The sequence below is a fragment of the Polyodon spathula genome, chromosome 2, assembly GCF_017654505.1.
Source record: "Polyodon spathula isolate WHYD16114869_AA chromosome 2, ASM1765450v1, whole genome shotgun sequence".
Taxonomy (NCBI): domain Eukaryota; kingdom Metazoa; phylum Chordata; class Actinopteri; order Acipenseriformes; family Polyodontidae; genus Polyodon; species Polyodon spathula.
The window spans coordinates 77607149-77629322 of NC_054535.1; the positions used below are offsets into that span (position 1 = coordinate 77607149).

A 22174-nucleotide genomic window follows, 5' to 3' on the forward strand; every position below is an offset into this window, starting at 1 on the left:
TTTGTTTTCCTATGTCAAGACACACCTGAGCTTGTTACCTATACACTGTGGCTAATCAAGCCCATAGTAAAACCTGGAATGGGTGAAACTACTATGCAGTAGAAGGCTTATTTCCATCCCTGACTCTAAAAGCCACTAACCTATCTTTTGAACACAGTAAATACATATTTTTTTACTTCTAGCCTTTGCGTCCGGGAACAGGTATGGTACATTAGTAGAGAAGTGTATGATCACAAGTACAAAACTCTAAAACCACAGAAGGCAGTGATTTGACCTTAATCCCTGCATGGCATGTTTTAGCATATCTGTCACTGAAAAAGATCAGAGTAATCCAGGCAACTCCCCATCTGTCCACAGGGTTCAAGAAGCTGTTCTCTTCCCATCATAGTAACTGGCTCCACCTGTTGGAAGAAAAAAATATATTACATATATTTACCAACAAATATTACCAACAAATCTGGTTAGATGCACTTACAAAAAGCAACAGTTAATTGACGTGCTGCAAAAATGATCAAATCTATCAATTGCAAATACAAAATAAGAGCTAACATTTTCAATAACATAAGGAAGCAGATCATAATGCTCTACATCAACTGTTTGTACATATACAGTGCCTATAGAAAGTCTACACCCCTTTTCAAATTTTTCACCTTTTGTTGCGTTAGTCTTTTTTTTTATTTCTTTGCACATCCTACCCTACAGCTTCCAAGTGAATAAAATATTCTCTAAATTTGTAGAAAATTAATTAAAAATAAAAACTGAAATAGCTTGGTTGGATAAGTGTCTACCCCCCTTATAATAGCAACCAATCGCCTTCAAAATCACACACCAAGTTAAGTTGTCTCCACCTGTGTTAAACTGTAGTGATTTACATGATTTCAGGATAAATTCAGCAGTTCCTGTAGGTTCCCTCTGCTGGGTAGTGCATTTCAAAGCAAAGACTCAACCATGAGCACCAAGGCGCTTTCAAAAGAACCCCGGGACAAAGTTGTTTAAAGGCACAGATCGGGATGGGTATAAAAAAATATCAAAGGCCTTGAATATCCCTTGGAGCACGGTCAAGACAATTATTAAAAAGTGGAGGGTGTATGGCACCACCAAGATCCTGCCTAGATCAGGCCGTCCCTCCAAACTGGATGAACAAGCAAGAAGGAGACTGATCAGAGAGGCTACCAAGAGGCCATGGCAACTTTACAAGGGCTACAGGCTTTTATGGCCAAGACTGGTCAAAGTGTGCATGTGACAACAATATCACAAGCACACCACAAATCTGGGCTGTATGGTAGGGTAGCAAAAAGGAAGCCATTACTCAAGAAAGCCCACCTTGAATCCCGTTTGAAGTATGCAAAAAAACACTCAGGAGATTCTGTAGCCATGTGGCAAAAAGTTTTGTGGTCTGACCAAACTAAAATGGAACTTTTTGGCCTAAATGAAAAGTTTTATGTTTGGCGCAAACCCAACACAGCGCATCACCCAAAGAACACCATCCCTACTGCCAAGCATGGTTGTGGCAGCATCATGTTATGGGGATGTTTCTCATCAGCAGGGACTGCGGCACTTGTCAGGACAGAAGGGAAAATGAATGAAGTACAGAGAAGTCCTTGAGGAAAACCTGCCATCTGCAAGAAGGCTGAAACTGGGACAGAAGTTCACCTTTCAGCATGACAACAACCCAAAGCACACAGCCAAAGCTACACTGGATTGGCTAAGGAACAAAAAGATAAATGTCCTTGAGTGGCCCAGTCAGAGCCCCAAACTAAATCCAATCAAATCTGTGGCATGACTTGAAGAAGTCCATCCACGCTCCCCAAGGAACTTGACAGAGCTTGAACAGTTTTGTAAAGAATGATCAAATATTGCCAAATCTAAGTGTGCAAAGTTGATAGAGACCTACCCCAAGAGACTCACAGCTGTAATCATCCAATTATGATCTTTCAGTTTTGTATTTTTAATATGTAATCTTTTTCTCAATTAAAACATTTTCCCCTTAAGTGTGGAGTATGGTGTGTAGATAAGTAGAAAATCCTCATTTAAATGCATGAAATTCTGAGGCACTGACACAACAAAATGTGAAAAAAGTTCTAGGGGGTGTAGACTTTCTATAGGCACTGTAGGTGAGACAGGTTCCTATACTCTTAAAATGTATAGCAAAGAGGGTATCCACATTTTTATTGCAGTTAAATAAGTGATTCTCTAAATGACCAACATGCGCAGGTATGGTTTGTAATTATATTTCCTAGATTGGTATCTGAAAAATGGTTTTACGATGTAAAAGAGAAGGTGCATGTTCTTGTCACCAAAATATGGCTGGCCTGCTCTGAGTACTCAAGCTAAAAACAAATCATGTGAATTTGCTGCATGTTCCATAAAATTAACTTCAAACAGAGGTGCACAGAGAGACACAAGAGGAGGTTACCTTATGATATTCAACAAGATCAGATAGCGTTGAATGCACCAACTGCTCGACGCCAAGAAAACAGTAAGAATCCTCAGAGGCATCAATGAGAAAATGTTTGAAACTGTCTTGGCATCGGTAGGAAAGCACGTAGCCCATAATCTTCTCACTGACTCGGATCAGAAAGGATCCTTGCCCCTTTGAGCGGAGCAGATCCTCTGCTTCCTCTCTCGATATGATGCCTTAAGAAAAAACAGAATTATTTAACAAAGGCTGAAAATGTAAAAGATCTTTTTGAACCATATGACGTAATTTACCAAACACCTGGGATTTGAGAAAGAACGTCTGGGAACGGAAAAGTGTTTATAAAACTTAGATTGGGCTAGAAGTCCTCACATTTGAACCATAATTAAATGTGAAAGATATAGAATAGATATAAAGAAGGAAAACTGTACTGAACTTGTTAGCCCTGCTCCCCTCTCCACACACAGACAGGGAGTAACATCTGAGTCATGGTCACTTCTATTGGAATTGTCACCCATGTTATTGATTTGGGCTTGTCCTGTGTTTCAAGGGGACAAGGAAACTGCCATGCTACAGTAGGTCAGCAAAGGGATATGTTTCCTGATGCTATACGGTACATTACATAGTTTTACATAGACTTTAAAACAGGGAACTAAAATGTTGTTAATATAGTCAACATTAATAAGCAATACCAGTGTTTATTTAACCATGATAATAAATTATTTGGATGATAACAAATAGTCTCATGATGTTTTGTTATCAGTGGTGTCGTGCCTCAACATCAGCATAACTTGACAGAACTACAATGAATTGATATGAAAATACAAGAATACACCCCTGGGTAAAAAACTGAATCTGATCTAATAAAAATGCCTGCAAATGTTCGAGTTTGTATTGTTTACAAGTTTTTAAAATAGTTCCTGTCGATGTAAACGATTTTAAACAGTACAGACTTGTAAACGATAAAGACCATCTTTTCAATAGGTTTCAGGAAAGTGCCTGACCCTACAGCAGGGCTATGTGCAAAATACAGACGAAAAGGAGTGCAGGTCTCAGATGGGGTCTTAATGCCTGCTTGGTAAGTAGAGATTGAGGTTCCACAGGAGTCAGTGTAAAATATGTATTTAATAAAAAATAAATTAAACAAGGTTTTTAAATAAAAATAAATCAGATTTTAGCCAAATGCAATCCAAAACATCTACAGGAGACTAGGAGTGTATGAGTTTAGTAATGATCAAGTCAGTCACCTTGTTTACCATATAGAGTGTGATGACAGGCAGCCAGACGGACCGACATAATCAGCACATAAGGGTCCCCTTATAAATAGGCTGGTTTGATCTGAAAACCACTGTGTATTAAATGTTGGTTAGGATTATTGTCTTTTTATCAATAATTACTGTAATAAAACACTTGACAATGCTGAATTTTAAAATACTAAAAGAAACTAAAATTCAATGACAAACATTTCGACTACAAGTCCTGAATTTTGTCTGCGGTTTCAGCCTATTTAAATCCCACTGAGAAAGCCTGGGATGATGGACACTTCAGCAGTGCCAAGGACAACCTCAAAAAGTAAACCTATACGTAGCTCACCATGAAACCAGGGTGCAAGATGCTCACTGTGCTTCTCGTAACCAGCTCGACGCGGGATCTGCTCTTCTTTAAACCACCTAATGATGACCTCTCGGGTCGAGGTAGAGAGTGTCCTCCGAAGTCCTGCTTTACTGGAAATCACAACAGGGAAAATATTACCTGGCTAATTGTCAATCTTGCAGGAAATGATTAGACTGGTGTAATCAGCACAAGCAAACAGGTGCTTGGTGGGAAAAGCACAAGGTAACCGTTTCATTTTAACATATCTTCTGCCAAGGTGGAAAGACAAACAAATGCATGTATCTCAGGTTTCAGCAAGGCTGTGAAATACTGAGATTTATGACACTGCAGCTAATCCAACAATGTCCAACCAAAGTGAAACTCGCTATACAGTACATATTTATTCTTCTTTCAGTTACCACCACATGTAAATGATACTGAACAACAAAAGGTTGTTTTAATGGTCACTGTTTGTCACAATGTGAATTCAACACTAGGATTATACAGTCTCCATTGTATAGTTGTTTGAAAGAAGAACAAAACAACAACTGTTATCATTTTAATTACATTTTTAATTTGCTTTGCTACAGCAGCACTTGCACATGCCATAAACAACCTCCTATTGTCAAGGGAATACCTTTTAGAATCAAAGAGAAAATAAGGATTCATGAGGGATAAAGCTTGAGTGCACACTGTTAAAACATTAGGGAATGCAAACCAAATTGTAAGAAAACAAGGGCTAATTTGCAATGAACTAGTGTGCACTGCAGATCCAACTGAAAGACTGTACCAAACAGTCAACTGGGATCCACATGTCACGTTGTCAATTTTATACTTGACAACATGAGTTTCATTGGTCATTCCCTAGTAATTGGCCTGGCACGTAATCGATTAATGGAGAGCATACGTTATTAAAATACAGTTTTGAATGAAAGCAAGGGTGATCTACTACAGAGCATTGAACGTGTGTCATAGCTGGCCTTATAAACTGTAATAGTGAGTGGCATCAAGGTGGTTTTACAGCATTTTATTTCCTCTGATTTGAAAAAGCTACACACGTTTCGCTGTTAACATTTCGAAATGTAAATTTGAAAAAGGCCACCATCATAGTAATGCACAAGCCCGTTCTGTATACAGCCCCTTAATTAGACTTAGAAGCAGCTCTTACCTTCCAGTCTTGTGGGTGTTATTTCTTGGTTTCGGTTTTGGTGGAAGAGGCTTTCCACCACCAAATGCCTTTGACATTGCCGCCACTCTACCATGCTCGACAGCCTTCAGCGAGTGACGCTTGTGGTCATCTCTTGCTTGTTTCGCAATAGACCTCCTTCGCACATCTGCTGCCTTAGACTTCCTCACTACCGCAAAGACAAGGAGTGCCGTAAGCTTTCTCAACTTCAAACAAGTGCTAGTCCAGTGCAGAACTATATTCAGTCCACTCATAATGCACGTGTTACAAGAAGTTACCACGATTACAAACCCAGTTATGCCATCAAACAGTTTTGAGAATTTCAGACACAAAGAAAAGCTGGGCAAATCCCCTTTCGGCTTGAGCATTTTTTTATCTCCAAAAAACAAAATACTGGAACCTTGAACAGGGAGTCCTTCCACATGTGGGGTCTTGTCATAAATAGCAAGATGGTAGAAGATCGGTGCACGAATACCGAGTTATATGGACTCGTTTTGTTCCGGCTCTTTAATTCGTTTTTCTGTTATGACTTTCACATTTTAGCCATCTTTATCAAAGGTCTGTGGTTTGCTACAGTCTTGGGTGGACTATATGAATTTATAGGGACGGTCTCAGAACTTGGAGCAGATTCTCTTGAGCCACTGTTGCTCAGGAACAAGTGAATGTTACATTCACAGATGAGCCCCTGCCCTCCCTAGGGGCAATGGGAATTATTAGTTATTATTATTAGTTTTTTTTTTATCCACTACACGCTTTGCATTATGGAATTTTTCCATACAAAAATAAAGAAACACAGAATTGTACTGTAATGCTGTATTTTTGTAACCCAACTAATTTGCTCTTGAAGACCATCCTGCTATTCTATTTATGTATTTGAGTTTTATCAAATGACACGTACGTGACTCCTGCCACTCCTTGTCTTCACTCTTCTGCACGGTTTGTTGGACCTCCTTGAGGTCCATATAAATCTGCTGGGTTCTCTCTTCCTCTAATCGTTTCAGTTTTTCCTCATGTTGCCGTCTCTCTTCTTCCTCCCTCATCTGAAATGAACAAGACCGGTATGTAGCATAGCCATCAATAAGAGTTCACTGCTTAAACTCTTAACAGTTTACCATAGAAAAGGGATAACAAAGTAGAATAAAGCCTACTGAAACCATGGTGAAGCTGTCACAAGGTTAGTTAAGATCCTTAGGCCTGGCCTGATGTGGAAAATATGAAACATAAGCACAGGTGTGCAGGCAGGACCTTTGTCTAATTTAGTGGTGCATAAAGTATGGGGAGGACACAGAGGATGTTTTAGTACACTACAGGGGCCAAGCAGTGAGAACTCAGCATACCTGTCATGCAAAATACTGGATACCCGGAACAAGTCCTGCTACTAGCCGTGGAGAAGAGGGGATCTGAAGCAAAAACTTTGCTTTAACTGAAGAAGAATTGAGCCTGCTTGTGTAATATAATAGTGTTGTATGAACTTGCACATACATTAAACTTTTTGCTCTGCATTTTTCAGCCATCAGTTTCTGAAAAATAACCATTTCTCTGAAAATAACAAGTTCAAACTAACATCTCAAGCTCCCCGGTACTTTCCAAACTAACCATCTTTTCTACATTTTCTAAAATTTGTACCCAGTGATAGCCACCTAGACTACGCATTTTTCATCAGCCAAAAACCAAGGTGTTGTTTGGACTTGCAACATCACCAGCTAAAACTGGTCTAGTAATGTGCTTCTGAGGAAATATCCTAGAGTATGTTTTTAATGGAGGTGTTAAGACAGGATTCGATTAGAATATTTAACTTAACTATTAGTTTCCTGAAATAAATTATTCTAGTTAAAAAGCTGAATAAGCCTATCATTCATATATAAACAAGCTAATGCATTATACATATTTATACTTAATGCAATATGTGCATTTGTGCTTAAACTTATGAATCAATCAATCTTTATTTTATATAGTGCCTTTCATAGTGGACCACCATCACAAAGTGCTTTACAAGATGCAGTAACAACAGGAAAATCCATAATACTTTAAATACAGAGAAATGCATACTACATGATACACAGTAAAAAACATTGCATAATGCAATACAGTAAAAATGCCTAATACATGAAATAGTAGCAACAACACAGCAGCTAATAGCAGATAGCAGGCTTAAAGAACACTGAAAGCAAGAGAGAACAAGTGGGTCTTGAGAGTTGATCTAAAGCAAGTGATGGTGTGAGCATCACGCACCAAAGCTGGGAGAGAGATCCAGAGAGTTGGGGCCATGAAGCTAAACGAGCGTTCTCCAGGTGTGGTGCACTTTTGCTTGGGGATAACAAGCAGGCCAGAGTCGGAGGACCTCAGCTTGCGGGCAGGGACATAGCGGGTCAGTAGGTTGAGGAGGTACTCGGGACCTGTGTGATGAAGGGCACTATAGGTGAGCAGGAGAGTTTTGAAAATAATCTTGAACTTTACAGGTAGCCAGTGCAGCTGGGCAAGATGGAGGGTGATCATGTTTTTTACATCTGGTAAGGATCCTGGCAGCGGCATTCTGAACTAGCTGCAATCGGTTTACGGTGCGTGCCGGGAGACCATCATAAAGAGAGATGCAGAAGTCGAGTCGAGAGGAAACAAATGCATGACAAGAGTATCTCTGTATCTGGGAGGGAAAGGTAGATGGACTTTGGAGATGTTTCGAAGATGGTAGAAGGAAGATTTGACCACGGAGATGTGGGTATCAAAGGAGAGGTTGCTGTCAAGAAGTACACCAAGGCTTCGTGCTGTGGGGGAAAGCAGCAGCAGACAGTTTCCGAGGTTCAGGGCAGTTAGATTTAGATTGTTAAGTTGAGTTTTAGATCCTACTAGGAGGAGTTCAGATTTGCTAGTGTTCAGCTGAAGAAAATTGGCAGACATCCAGGCCTCGATGTCTTGAATGCAAGACGAGAGTCGGACCCTGGCAGAGGGTTATGAGTCCAGATAGGTAAGAGGACATCCAGGAGAGACAGGTTCCAGAGATCCCAGCATACTTCTGAAGGCGGTCAAGAAGAATGCCATGATCTATGGTGTCAAAAGCAGCTGTTAGGTCAAGGAGGACAAGCACAAAGGGAGCACCAGCTCCAGCATTAAGCAGGAGATCATTCACAATCCAGAGCAGAGCAGTTTCAGTACTGTGATGCGGCTGGAAGTCAGACTGTAGAGATTCAAGCAGATTGTTATCCGTGAGATGTTTCATCAGCTGAGTGGCTACAGCCCTTTCGAGAGTTTTAGAGAGAAAAGGGAGATTGGTGATGGGACAGAAATTAGGTAAGGGAGGATTTTTTTTAATACCGGCGTAACTCAGGCAAGCTTAAGTGCAGCAGGAACCGAGCCAGAGTCCAGGGACAGGTTCAGAGTGTGCATAATGGAGGGAGGAAGATCAGAAGCACAGAGACGGACGAGGTTAGTCAGCCGGGGGGATGTGGCAGAAGTTGATTTCAACAGTAAGCCGGAGACATCTCCAATAGAGATAGGAGAGAAAGAGGACAGGGCAAGAGGGGCAACTGGAGGAGAGTCAAGGTGGTCAAGTAGTAAACTGAGTTTGTGGCGGGAGAGCAAAGAATAGAGGAGAAATCATGAGAGGTAAGAGGACTCCAGTGTGGCGCATCTGGTAAAGGTGCTCTGCGTGGACTGCAGGATGCGCCCTATAGTCTGGAGATCGCAGGTTCGAATTTGCGTTTTGTGGCATGCAGAGTTAAGCAATCGAAGTTCAAGGGTGTACCACGGGCGGTTTCAGACTTTCTTGACTCTTCTGGTTGTATGCGGGGCAACAGTGTAGAGGGTCACCGCATCATCAACTGAGGATGGGAGAGTACCAGGTAGAGGGGATGAAGAGACACATTCCGAGAGTTTCAGAGGATTCAGCAGATTCTAGGGATGGAAGGTGTTAACAGTATCAGTAGCGGAGGAAGGAGCAGGGAGATTAATATTAGCAGTGACGAAAAAATGCTCAGAGAGAGAGATATCTGAGATGGAGAGATTTGCGGGGTCCAGACCCTTGGTGATGAGCAGATCCAGGGTGTGTTCTCGGGTGTAACAAATTGAGAGAGCCCAATATTTTGCAGCATGATTTTTATTAAACATTTAGGGGTAGATGTACTAAGATGGGCCAGTTGCAGTGCAAATATACCGCAATTTGCATTTTCGTTACAACAATTCACAAAGTGTACATTTTGTCGTATGTACTAAGAGAATATATGTTAACGAAAAGAGTCGCAACATACTAATTTAAATATTTGTTGCGTCTTCTTAGCGAGATCTCTAGCATACATTGTGAGAGTTGTGCGACATTGTTCAAATAAATAGCGGGAGTGAGTTGTGGTTTGCAGCAGCAGAGGATGGCCGAAGGACAATGTCTATACATGCAAGGGTGCAAGAATCAAAACAAAATGTAAATCTCATTTATACAATGCATTCTGTTCTGTATTCATTTTACCTATTTTAATACTGATATATATATATATATATATATATATATATATATATATATATATATATATATATATATATATATATATATATAAATGAAAGGCAGTTTAATCCCATCAGATTTTATAGCGGGGACCCAACCTTCACCCCCAAAAAGCTTTTCATAATCATACAGTAGCCCTAATTGCGACAGGCACAACACTGCTATTTCTCAAAAACATTGTAACCACATAAGCGGGGGGGGGGGGGGGGGGGGGGGGGGGGGGGGGGGGGGGTGACATCAAGCAGGCAGGGTTGGCATTTGAAAAAGGCCTTAAATACCTGTAGTCAAACCATATCAATTTGTCCTCAATCTTCAATCTCGACCTGAGCTCTTGAGTTGCCAGACCCAGCCTTTGCAGCTCGAATCCAGAATCGAGACTGCCTGAAAAACCCTCACCTACTTCACATTACCTACCTGCTATGAATTAATTACAATTCAAAAGAAGAGGGTATGCAAATATGAATTGCCTGAATAACAGATGTCTTAGATAAGTTGAAGTGGAATATGCATGTACTAGGTGGGTTAGATTTGTATGCTTGAATAACACAGTTAGTTTTTAGAGGAATTGAGTTCTCAAAAATAGGATTTTTGTTTAAAACAATCTGTGTAGGAACTACTTTCAACACTTCTTTTTTTGCAAAGCTTAACTAAAGAAAATAGGATGACATTCACAAACAGTATAAAACTCTGTTGTAAAATGTTTTTTAAGATTGAGATGCGTCCTGAATAGAGGCATTGCATGTTCTTAACTAAATATAGCTTCTCTGAAGGAAGCTGTTATTCTAATATAAGGGTGGTGTCTGTTTTTTTGTTCCTCTCATAAAGTCTATTGGGTTTTTAGGCTCATTTCACTCCAGCCCAGTGCATGAGTAAAACATTTTTAAACCACCTGGAGAACTGTTCCTCCTGAGCTCTACCTTTATAAGGCTTGAACCTGACAAAGCACAAGCAGGCACTGTACAGAATTGCAAAGTAAAGCACATCAATAAACATGGCAAACCAGGGTAAATTATGGTAAATCCATAGTATAACCACGGGAAAAGCATGATACAACTGCATAGATATCATGCTCAACTTTTATAAGGGAATCAAAGAATATCAGAAGAGGACTGGGACATACTTACCTTGGAATGGAATCTCCCACAGTCCCAGGTGTTTCTAAAAATATGTTTCCTAAAAAGTAGTTCACTGTGTGCTACGTTCACCACATATGGAGTAACAAATGCCCATACAAAACCTTTTGCAAGGGTATTTCTTGTTTGTATTCTGTAACTAGTCTTTACCTGATACAAGTAGCGTTTTATTTTTAAATATACTGGATTAAGCATAATTTAAAATATTTCACCAATTATCGCTTTTATAATTCAGAATGTATTCACTTTAACAATATAATACAACTACTAAATTCCGTACAATTTCGTGTTATCATCACCCCTAACTGTTAAGCCAGGTACTGTATGTGATTTACCTTTAATTCCAACTCGGTTCTCTTCTGTTCAGCAGCCTCACTTAGTCTGGCTTGCTCTTCCTCAACAGCCGCCTTCTTCCAGCTGTCTAGAGAGCTGTCAATCTGGGGCTCCAGGGACAGCGCATTGGAAAATCTTTTAACCAGCTCCTCCTCGTTCTTTTTCCTTAACAAAAAAACAGTGAAAAAGTGGATTCAATATTCCATAAATACTTGTAGACTCCCCAAATTACTTTATGACACAACACACTTATTTTACAATTAGGTGGTACATTTAAAAAGTGTTTGAGATCTTGCCTTTTAAAGGGATTGGTACACATTTAAGTTCCTCTTTTTTCAATAAATCCAATCTTACATATTAAACAGTCTCATAATGAAGTGAGCCCAAAGAGCTCCACGCAACCTGACATTCCTAAAGTTCCTAAAAAAGGAAGCTTCACTACAGTCTGTGTATGTAAAATGCTGCTTTTCACAATTGAATTGCGTCTATTGTACAAGTAAAATAAAGAACAGGGAAATCTTAAAATGGTGAAACATCTACAAACATTAGCCATGTTCATGCTTATTATGTATGAGGAGATCAAAGATACTGTACTAAATAATACAAACTACAAGCTCTTGACAGAATTTAAATGGATACATACAGTACTGCAGAATTTAAATGGATACATACAGTACTGCAGAAGGGAACTGACCCAAATAATTTAGACACAGGAAGGTTTTCTGGTAACCTGTGTTGATGCAGTTGATCTATTTTATTGCCTATTGAAATTGTCTGGAATTAGCTGGACAGATGAGTTAGAGCCGCAAGCATGAGACCACTTTAACTAACAGAGAGTCCTGAGCAAATTTTAAATACAGGTTGTATTTGCTCTCAGGACATGTGTACACACAATGCATGACATGGCATCAAGGGTTTAAAAACGCCCAAACTTACACAATACCAAACATTTAAATGTATAAACAAACGGTACAGAACTGATAAACAGGTTTTATTGAAATGTGTGTTTCAACACTTTGTAAATCACACGTTTTGTAGTAAGGGCTCCCTGTAATCTACTCTTACAGTCTGCCTCGCACACAACACTACAAATTATCTACAAATGCTTTAGCCAAAATGACCCCATCTGTGTGAGGTTATCAAGGGGGACTAGGTGGTTTAAGAAATTAAGAAAACAAAAAAGGTAATTTCATTAATATGCTGAAACGAGGATGCAACATGGAAGCCATTGTCTCTGGTATTTATGAAAAAACTAAATGTGTATTTTGAAACTGAAATTTTAGCTGATTGACTACAGTGATTACATTATTTTTCAAATTCAAAATGTGTAGTATTAAATATAAGGCCGCAAAGTACACACTATCAGATTTGCAGGATTAATGTACACTATGGAAACTGACTAAAACACACATACTGTACCAAGGAGGGGCATCACAATCTCAAAATACATAAATACCGTACATAGGTTACATATTTATGGTACCTACAAAATGAAGAACAGGCTTGCCACTGTACATGCTTTGAGCTTGGTTAGCAGAGGTGGGAAATTAGATAGCAAATTTTAGAGGGAGTGCCTTAAACTGCCATCTACTGTAAATAGAAGTCTGGCAAATATGTAACCAAACCACTCCCTTGAACCTTCAGAATGACATGCATATGCAATAGTACTCAATGGCTTCAACTGCAAAACTAAAAGTATGTTAGTATTATACATTCCTGTCACAACTGCACATACAACATGATAGCTATACAGTACAACGCAAATACATTTTAACCATGATCTACATATAAAATGCGTGCATGTGAAAATGTAAATGTAACACATGTATATGCAGGTTTCTCTATATACACCCACGGTCTGATAGTGGTTCTCTAAATCTATGTAAAACGGGTGGGCGCCACAGTACAAGCAATAAAATAACCTGACTGAAGGTCCCTGGGACTAGACGCCATAATCTCACAGAACTATTCTGTCGTTATTTCAGATCAATAGAACGACACAGCAGTGTCACCATCTGCTTGGTTTGTTAGCTACAATACCTTGCTGACACCCCCCTGCAGATGAACACTACAAACTTGTTACCTGCAGCAGATTGTCAAGATGTGACACGCTGCAGTGCAAGAAAACTAAACCCAGTTCTGAGCTACCTTTACAGTACTATTAAAATATACCAATAACTTAAAAACATCTTTCTAAACCGGTGGGAGGGGAGGGGGTAATCCAATATCAAGTCCACACTTTGCACTGTATTATTTTTTGTGATTCATTAACAAAAACCATATCAGGCTATATTTTCAAAGCTCCATTCTTTAACCAACTCCTACTACAATGGATATTCAATTAAGTGGTTACTGGATAATAATAGCTTTCAAAGGCTTGTTAATTATCCCTTGCAAATTCACAGAAAGAAGGAAAAAAGCAGAAGCTCACAAAGTAAAAAAAAAAAAAAAAAAAAAGCAGAGTTCTTGCACTTTGAAGCCTTTCTGTTATCTGGTAGCTGACCGAGGTTCATTGAGAGGTCATGTTTAGTTAACAACAAACAGTGGTCTACAGTTATTGGAAGCTTAGGCTGATATTTGGGGGAGGGATTATTGAATGATTGCTTGTGCTCTCTCTCTGTCTCTCTCTCTCTCTCGTACCCCTTTCTCACAGACGTGTTATGACGGCACTGTCGTGGGATTTTGGTCTGAGTGAATTGCCTATACTGTCACAGAGCCATCATATTTGATGTTGTCTCTGAACTGCCTCGCGTAAGAAGCAACAACACTTCAAAAAACTAGCCCCAATCGCCGATCTAGTCAGCCTACCAGTTCCAGACTTCCAGAGCCAATCCTGTAAATGACTTTCCAGCCATCTACTCTCTTCATCCCGTAAACTCGTGATGAATTCCTTAGCCCCTCGGACCCTGGCTTCATACAATACAGGTTGGAAATCCTATCTTCATTTCTGTTCAGTTTACCATCTATCCTGCCACACCGAGTCTTCCAATCACTTCCTGGTCTTCATCACTGTCATGAAAACTGCACCTCCAGCTATCTACAATCAAAACATACCAGGCATCCAATTCAACCTAAGACTAAACTGAATCAACTTTCCTTCTATCACTGGACTACCGCAAACATCTCTATTATTACGCAGAATTCAAAAATCCTCACCCAATCCTAGCAAGGAGTCCATTCACTACCATAAGATTCCTTTGATATGTTGCCCCTACAACTCCATCTACAAGTACACCTTAGCCAGGACTTTCAATAATGCTCCCCAAAATCACTTGTTCATAACACAAACAAATAAACCAGTAACTCGATTGTGGTTCTCAGTCCACCTATCCATGCCATTACTTTGCACAGGCTTCTCTTCCACACATTTTTCAGCCCATTCTTTCTGGACTGGAACAGTCACTTCAGTAGCCACAGCCAGACTTTCCCATCCATGACCAAACTCCTTGGCAGATGGGCCTCCAGTGCTGTAGAATGCATAGCTGTTGCTCAACTAGCCACAAGTCAATAGAGTGGGGGGTTGGGTATATTTTATTCATTTATTTTGTTTATTCCTGCACATAGGCTTTGTCACGGTCCACCCCGCTGATCCTGGCATCATCAGATCAGTTCTTCTTTCACCATACCCATATAAGCAGCCATCATCCCGACATTACCCTATAGAATTAACTAAATTTGCTTCATAGTCGAATGAAACCTTCTCAATAATGTTACGTTAACATATTGAATTACAAACAGCTTTGTAGTTTTTTATATATCTAATGAAAAATTACAAAAATTTGACATTTTCTAAATCTAACATGAAATAATGTACTGCTATTACGACTTCTGGTATACTTTTGCAATATCATTATGTTTTTTTGATTACATTATGTTAAATAAAAGATTTAAATTATGTTATATAGTTGTTGTTTTTTTTAAATGATTTATCAATCCTAAAATTCTAGGTGATGCAAAACATTTGGCCTTAGCTGTAGAGTTTACTTTATGAATCAATAAAATGTGAACATGAACAGCCTACACTCGCATATTGAACATTTGTGAGTATTTTACATATAAAACAGGTGTATCCTCTACAAGCTTATTGGTGGCCCGTTTGTTGTTTTTGTTGCCCTGTTTGTTGACGGCCTTGACAATAATACGTATTTGATCCTCAGCTACAGTGCTTTAGGAAGTCTATACTCGCCAGTGTCATTCTAAAATAAATAGCCAAATATTTAGAAATGATATTGTTTTTGTTTCACATGAGAGACTGTGACAGGCATAATAGAACTGACAAGCTGCACTCTAAACACCAGATGAGAATGATCTGGGCTACTTCCTCAACATTTTATATAATTCAAATAAATGTAATCCTCGCTAATTTCAATTTTTTTTGCACTTTCTTTCAAATAGGGTTCAATTACTTTATATGAATAAAAAAATTGAAGGAAAGATATATAAATAATTGGATAATGGCAGGAGGACAAGGTGAAGTAAGTGAGCTGGTACCTGATCTCCTCTGCCTCTCGCTGTGCTTGCTGGCGTGCTCTCTCTGCCATGATGTCATCACAGATCTGGTCGTAAGTTTTGTCTTGAAGGTGTTCTCCCATTACCCAAACCCACACATCGTTGTCTGAACCCAGCAGCCATTTCACTGACTTTTCATTGGCTGCAACATAAATCAATGCATATTAAGACTTCTGATAATTGGACTATCAGCTTGGAAATTTAAGTTGAATGCAATTTCCAAAGCTCTATCAACACATTTTTTTCCTGTGATTAATGGTTTTACCCAGAAGATTGACAGTGCACACCAGATATGATTTACGGAATTATTTTATTAGGCTGGTTATTTGACACACGGTAACCAAGGGGAGGTCATTTCACCCTGAACACAATTTTTTCATTAGGCAGAATTTTAGAATGGACCGTTTTATAATTATTGATGTAGTTTAATTGAGTGTGCATAAGTAACCTAGCCTCGCAGCTGATGCTCAGCTACAATGCTTTAGGAAGTCTATACATGCCAGTATCATTCTAAATAATTCTAAACTAAGTTTCGCTTGTGCACAAAGTTGTGCAAAATATGCATAAACCTTTTACCAAAAATGGAAGACTAAGATATGAATCTGGTATATAGAGTAGTATGTACTTTTTTATTGTGTACTAGGTGTACCAATGGGATCCTTGGAGCCCACGTCTTCACAAAAAAAAACAATCACAGTTTAAATGGAACCAGCGTTTCACATATACATCCACTAAACACTATACGTGTTCTATCGACTCGGTGTTTAAGTCCAAGTCTTACCTTTCTTTGATTTCTTCTCCAGCGACTGCTCTTTCTCCAGCAGAGCCTCTTTTTCCTTCCATCTCCGAACTTGCTCTTCCCTCATCTTAAAGAAGAGGATCTGTTTTTGTTCTTCATTTAGCTCAGCCAAGAGTTCAGGCTCAATCCACATATCAGCCAAAATCTGCTCCAACATGGTAACAGCCACGCAGCTCAAGCCTGCTTCAAAGTCTTCTAAAAACACAGCGAAGGACCACAGTAGATACTTTATTCAGCACGCTGGGAAATAACGGTAGGAATTGAAGGCTGTAAAACTACAGCTCCATTTTGTAACTTGTAATCATATCCTCACGAAGGCTGTTGCATTCCTGCATGTAAACAGACTCATAATTAAAGTGGAGCCAAATCGTTATTCATCAAGTCAACTAATGATTACATATTCTTCTTGCTAGCAGTATAGTCACTGGGTGAAGCTTACCAAACCAGACTGTCCAACCATTGACATGAAAAGCAAAGACAAACAAACACAAAAGTCACAAAGGAAAAGAAAAGTTTAAGTGGACTACACACCGCTTCACTTTTTTGTTGGTGTGAGCATGAAAGAGGTTACATGTTTAAACACTTAGCCTACACATTTTTTTTGTACTTTGACTTGCTTCAACCAAAAACTACTGAATGTCCGGCCTTCACCAGAGCCATCCGTTGACAGCCCCTCTACACAGTATTTTCCTATAGGGTTATAGGATGACGTTTGTGTTTGTCAGAATATTGGCACGAGTAGAAGTGAAGGGACTGTGGCTGAAAGATGAGGTTTTAACTACTACAAGTGTCAATATTACCCATACACCAACATTCACCATCCTATAACTCTATTATATATTACTTTATAATTAACACACAACTTACAAACCCAGCTAGATTTGTTTTCTAATCGTTTTACCTTCATATAGTCTGTCAGTTTCATTGAAACAAGGGAAAAGGTTGATGAAGAGAATACCGGTCAGTGGCTAAGCCACACAGACTATGTGATGTCACTATCTTGAATGGACTTTGCAGTTTAATGGAATGCCTAGAGGTGCCTCAGGTATGATTTCACGGTAAAAATTGAAACTGGCACAGTCGATGTCATGAACAGGATTTTTCTGTGATGTGTCGTGGAATACACAATCCTGAGCAATCTATAATATACAGCATATGCAATTACAAATGTTTTTTTATATGAAGTTTACCTTTATTATATTTTTTTGAATTATGAAATGCAAGGCTTCATATAAAACAGCAATAGAACTCCAAAGCAGGCTATTTCCATTAAGTTTCATTATTTATTACAGAGTGTCATTGAAATATAAAATCTACGATCAGGAGTCAATATTAGGAGCAGATTTGGGGTCCATTCCTGGTTTTTTGGTTTTATGGGTTTTTTTTAAAATTCCAATTCCATTTTCAATTCTTTTTTAAAAATATATTCACAATTCCAATACATGATCCATCAGAATTGCAATGAGCAGTATTCTGTTAAAATGAGCTTCACGCATTGGCAACAAATTACTTAAATGTAACTGTTAGTCTTATTAAACTGGCTTCAAATTGTCTCTAAAATATAAATTCCAATTGCTTCGAAGGAACTAGAATTGGGAATTGATTTTGAAAGGGAATTGGAGATGGAACTGAAAAACAGGAAATGACCCTAACCCCCATTGGAGTTAATGAAATAACCTAAAAATGACTCATGTCTATTTGAAACAGGAATGACTGACCAAAACACACAGATGACATCACACAAGAACCTTCACTAATGACATAATCGTCATGTTTCCTAGAAATGTTTAAACTTTCAGATAAGAGAATGGTGATCAGTTTAAACTGTAAAGCCCACCTATACGACAAATGCGGGGGAATTTGATCCCCACCCACAGCTTTCAGACGTAAAGTCATATCTTATAGCAAGACATTTCTGCTGCCTTTAAAAAAAAACACACCTACATTTCCTGTTAATACGCAATCAAAAAATGAAACAAGGAACAAACATGCTATTCTTGGAATGATATATTCTTACAGTCTGCTTGTAAAATGAACTACCTGGAAAAAAAAAATGCAGCAAAGAGAATTTATAGATATGCAGGTTTAGAAATGTGTTCTTCATTACATTATCTAAATAAACATTAAAAAAAAAAAAAAAAAACATTTGAAAAACATACATGGTAAAATACTCAAATAAATAAATAAATAAAATACTCAAAAAAGCACCACTGCCGGCATAATGTTAGAGACATGTCACCTGTTATGGAATAGTTTGTGTCATGAATATGGCCAGAGGTTAAAGCAACGTGGCTTAAAATTATTATTATTATTATTATTATTATTATTATTATTATTATACAAACACAGGGGACAGAACTTGGTTAAAAAAACAGAATATTGCCATAGAATACTAATATTAAGACAACAACTCAAAGAACAATAACTCAGTGTAAGTCACATGGCCTCAAAGTCAGCCTCCAGACGCTATGGTTACACGTTGAGCATGCCGTTTGTATTCTGCAAATACGTCACGTTATTAAGCCTCTACCATACGAGTCTTTTTTTGCAGTGTGTCTTTGTAAAATTACTGCCGCAACGTACATTTTTAATACATGACCTACAAAATGACTTCTTATTATTGCATTTAAAATCATGGTAACTTGAGGTATGGTAACACACAAGTCCACATCAAGAATCATTTAAAACAAAGAGTTAATGATTTATGAAGCGCATAAATTAACGCGGCAGTCATGTTAAACTGGCATTAAAATAATAATTTTAAAAACGTCTTTAAAAACATTCTTCACTGTTAATTCTATTAATTGGTAGTAAACCGTGTACTTTATCAGCAAACCTTCTTGACTAGTAAAATACTAGCGTTTACATTTCTCAAGTGATATACTTCATTATGTCACCCTGTATGGAAACTACACAGCCCTGACCAGTTTACTGAACATCTGTTTGTGTTTTGTTTTGTTTTACAGATTACTAAATTCAAAAATATATTTAGTTCTACAAATCGGGGATATAGATATTTTTTATGAACTTACCAAAACATCGCTTTAAATTGGGTTGTATTTCAGGTCATTAATTTTCTTCTTGACGTCGATATTGTCCTGGAAAGTTTAACTATAGCATTAGTTCTCCACAGCTGCTAATAACTTCTTTTTTGCTTCCTCCTTCAATGCTCTTCGACTGGAAGTAGAACAAAGCAAACACGAGTCATAACGATTAACCCGTTTGAATATGCGTTGCAAACGAATAAGGCAAATCATATTGAAAGCTCTCCTTACCTGTAAAGTATGTTGCTTCTACCAATGCGTTGTCATTCATTATCGTTATCATCACACATATCGCATGTTTTCAAAAACAATCTGATCAGTAAGTGTGATTACACACAATCCTCCCATCACCGATCCACCTTAACAACACCTCAATTTCCTCAGTGCATAACCTGTAAACCGCATACAGGTTTCAAAGAGTGGCAGGTATGTGCTAAAACATTCAAAACAGGCCGAGGGGAATGTTAACAAGCTGCACTGGAAACAGGTCTGGTAAAGCAAGGGGAAGTAAACTAAACTATTGAAGGATTAACAAACACCATTGAAGTACTGGTATATTGTAGTAAAAAAAATCTTATTTTTAAATGTCAAGCTTCTTTTACTGAGTTTTTTTTTTCTTCTAATTTTACAATTAAACTGTATATTTATTTTTGATTCCTATTTTATTCCATTTCTGTATTAGACTTTTTTCATAGTTTTAGTTTAACAAACTTGCTTTTTATCTTATTTTTTTCTCATTCTATAATAAAAACACATTATTTGTTACTTTTTAAATTTAATTACATTTTGTATTTGGGATCCTTGAGGTGTAAGGCGCTATTAGAAATGTGTATTGTATTGTATTGAATCATAGCTCTGCCAGTACAGTTTTCCATTAAATGTAGTGTTCCCACCTGTTGTACTTATTAATTTGCCAGGACATCTTTGTAAATAGGATTTAAAAAGCACTGAATATAGAAATAAAAATTAAAGCATGTAGGGAGGGGAAAAAAAGGCTCTGGACAACAGACAGTGACTTGGGACCATCAGAAAAAAATCCACTGGTAGCACGGGACAGACCCAGGATTTGAAGTGCACTCAGTGGCAGTGTTTAACAAGGTTAGGATTGTCCCCTTCATTTTTGGTCCCATCGGAAACAGTAAAATTGTTAAATAGTCCTAGTTTTGCTACTGTTAGCAAGTTAACCGCAGACTAATGTATTACATTGTAGTAGCTCCATTCAGAAATACAATAAAAATCGTATTTGTTTAATAATTCTGCTTCTGTGTTTGTTCATTCATATTCTGTTTAACTTCCTGGGCCATGTCTAGCTGACAAAGCTGCAAGGCGATGAAGGCTCTGGTTGATAACATACAAGGGAGAGGCAGTCTACACGGTAACATGACTTGATAGGAAGATTCCAGACCCTTGTCTCAGTTCCAGGATGAGCTTTGCATCCTTATGCAGTGAGCAAAAAACAAACAGTAAAATCAGTAAGATAGAAATGTAACTTAAGTGTTCCTACGTTTGCTAACACTTATAAAATGTCCCTGACAAACCCATAAAAAAGTGTTCCAACCCATGCAATATGTTTCAGCACATAATGCATTTTTTATGTGTATTTTGCAGGCACAATAACACAACTGCTTGCTTATGCCTTGTGTCTGAGATGCCTCAGTACAATCGCCCACCCTCAGGTGTTTTGGAGTAAACAGATACACACTGGCTACTGTGCTCTGTTGCAGTCTGTCTCTTTCAGGCACATGGTTTTTCATATACCTGTTGTATTGGATTTCTCCAGCGGGCTCCAGGAAGCCCTTCCCTCCTGATACAATTGCATATTGTGACTTCTAAGAGTAATCATGTGTTGAGTGCAAACCTTTATAGTGTATTCAAATGGAAGAATTTGTAGCCCGTAATCTGGTGCCATGATTTTGATAGGCACCTGTAGAGCTATAGCTTGGAATTCTGCCATTAGCCAGATTTATAATCATGGGTGTTGTGTTATATATACAGTAGGTGTGGGAAATTTGCTTTGGTGATCATATTATAGGGGTGTTTCCTTACTAAGCACACTCTAAGCTGTTAATGTCCAATATGAATTGAGTAAGAAACTATTGGTGCTATACAAACATCATATAAAGTTACTTGTATTATAGCAACATTTCTTTTTATGTTGCTTAACAAAAGTTGCCTAGTGGTTGCATGATATCCGACAGGATATTAGTTTCCCAAATAGAGAACATACTGTCTCTTTGTTAAAAAAAATAATCGTCAGCCCACTACAGATACTAAACTAGTTATACAAAAGATAGTTTGAGAAAACTCTCAGTTTATCTGTTTTACAAGGAAATCATTTTTTATTCTTCCAAACACTTTTGTGAAATCAGTGCATAAAAAAAACAAAAACTAAAGGAAAAACTCTTTGCATGCAGGCGCCCTGAGCATGCACCCAGCCTGTGTTTATTTGTCAAGATGAAGCATGGTAATACATCTGACCCTAAATACACCTTATAAAAGTAAAAGCATAGGAAAGTGTAATAAAACTCAATGCAAGCATAGTAACATGTTATATAGTAAAGTGTAATAAAGCACAGTGAAAGCTAAATCATAGGTAAGCATTGTAAAGCACAGAGAGGTATGGTAAATCATTTTAATAAGCATGGTAAATTATTGGAAATGCATAGTAC

The 22174-nt window shown here is 38.2% G+C and overlaps 1 protein-coding gene across 2 annotated transcripts; it reads right to left on the reverse strand.

The window, feature by feature from the left end:
* Positions 1-55: 55 nt before the first annotated feature.
* sh2d4a (SH2 domain containing 4A) lies at positions 56-19915 on the reverse strand. Of its 2 annotated transcripts, none has more exons than XM_041230080.1 (10): positions 19737-19915; positions 19494-19638; positions 16444-16656; positions 15645-15804; positions 11156-11318; positions 6097-6238; positions 5181-5367; positions 4013-4143; positions 2417-2637; positions 56-401 (listed from the first exon to the last, which is right to left on the reverse strand). In XM_041230080.1, exons 3-10 carry the CDS (start codon positions 16616-16618, stop codon positions 309-311), a joined length of 1272 nt encoding a protein of 423 aa, XP_041086014.1. In that variant the 5' UTR covers positions 16619-16656; positions 19494-19638; positions 19737-19915; the 3' UTR covers positions 56-308. The 2 variants fall into 2 exon arrangements, with proteins under 2 accessions (XP_041086014.1, XP_041086005.1); XM_041230071.1 differs by having other exon boundaries at positions 16444-16790; positions 19737-19914.
* Positions 19916-22174: the final 2259 nt, after the last annotated feature.

Bases quoted from the DNA above. Each gene is read 5' to 3' on its own strand.
- sh2d4a (XM_041230080.1), bottom strand. From the start codon at position 16,618: ATGTTGGAGCAGATTTTGGCTGATATGTGGATTGAGCCTGAACTCTTG. The intron at 15,805-16,443 runs GTAAGACTTGGA...TTTATGTTGCAG, and splicing joins GGAGAAGAAATCAAAGAAAG to CCAATGAAAAGTCAGTGAAA. The intron at 4,144-5,180 runs GTAAGAGCTGCT...TGTGATTTCCAG, and splicing joins AACACCCACAAGACTGGAAG to TAAAGCAGGACTTCGGAGGA.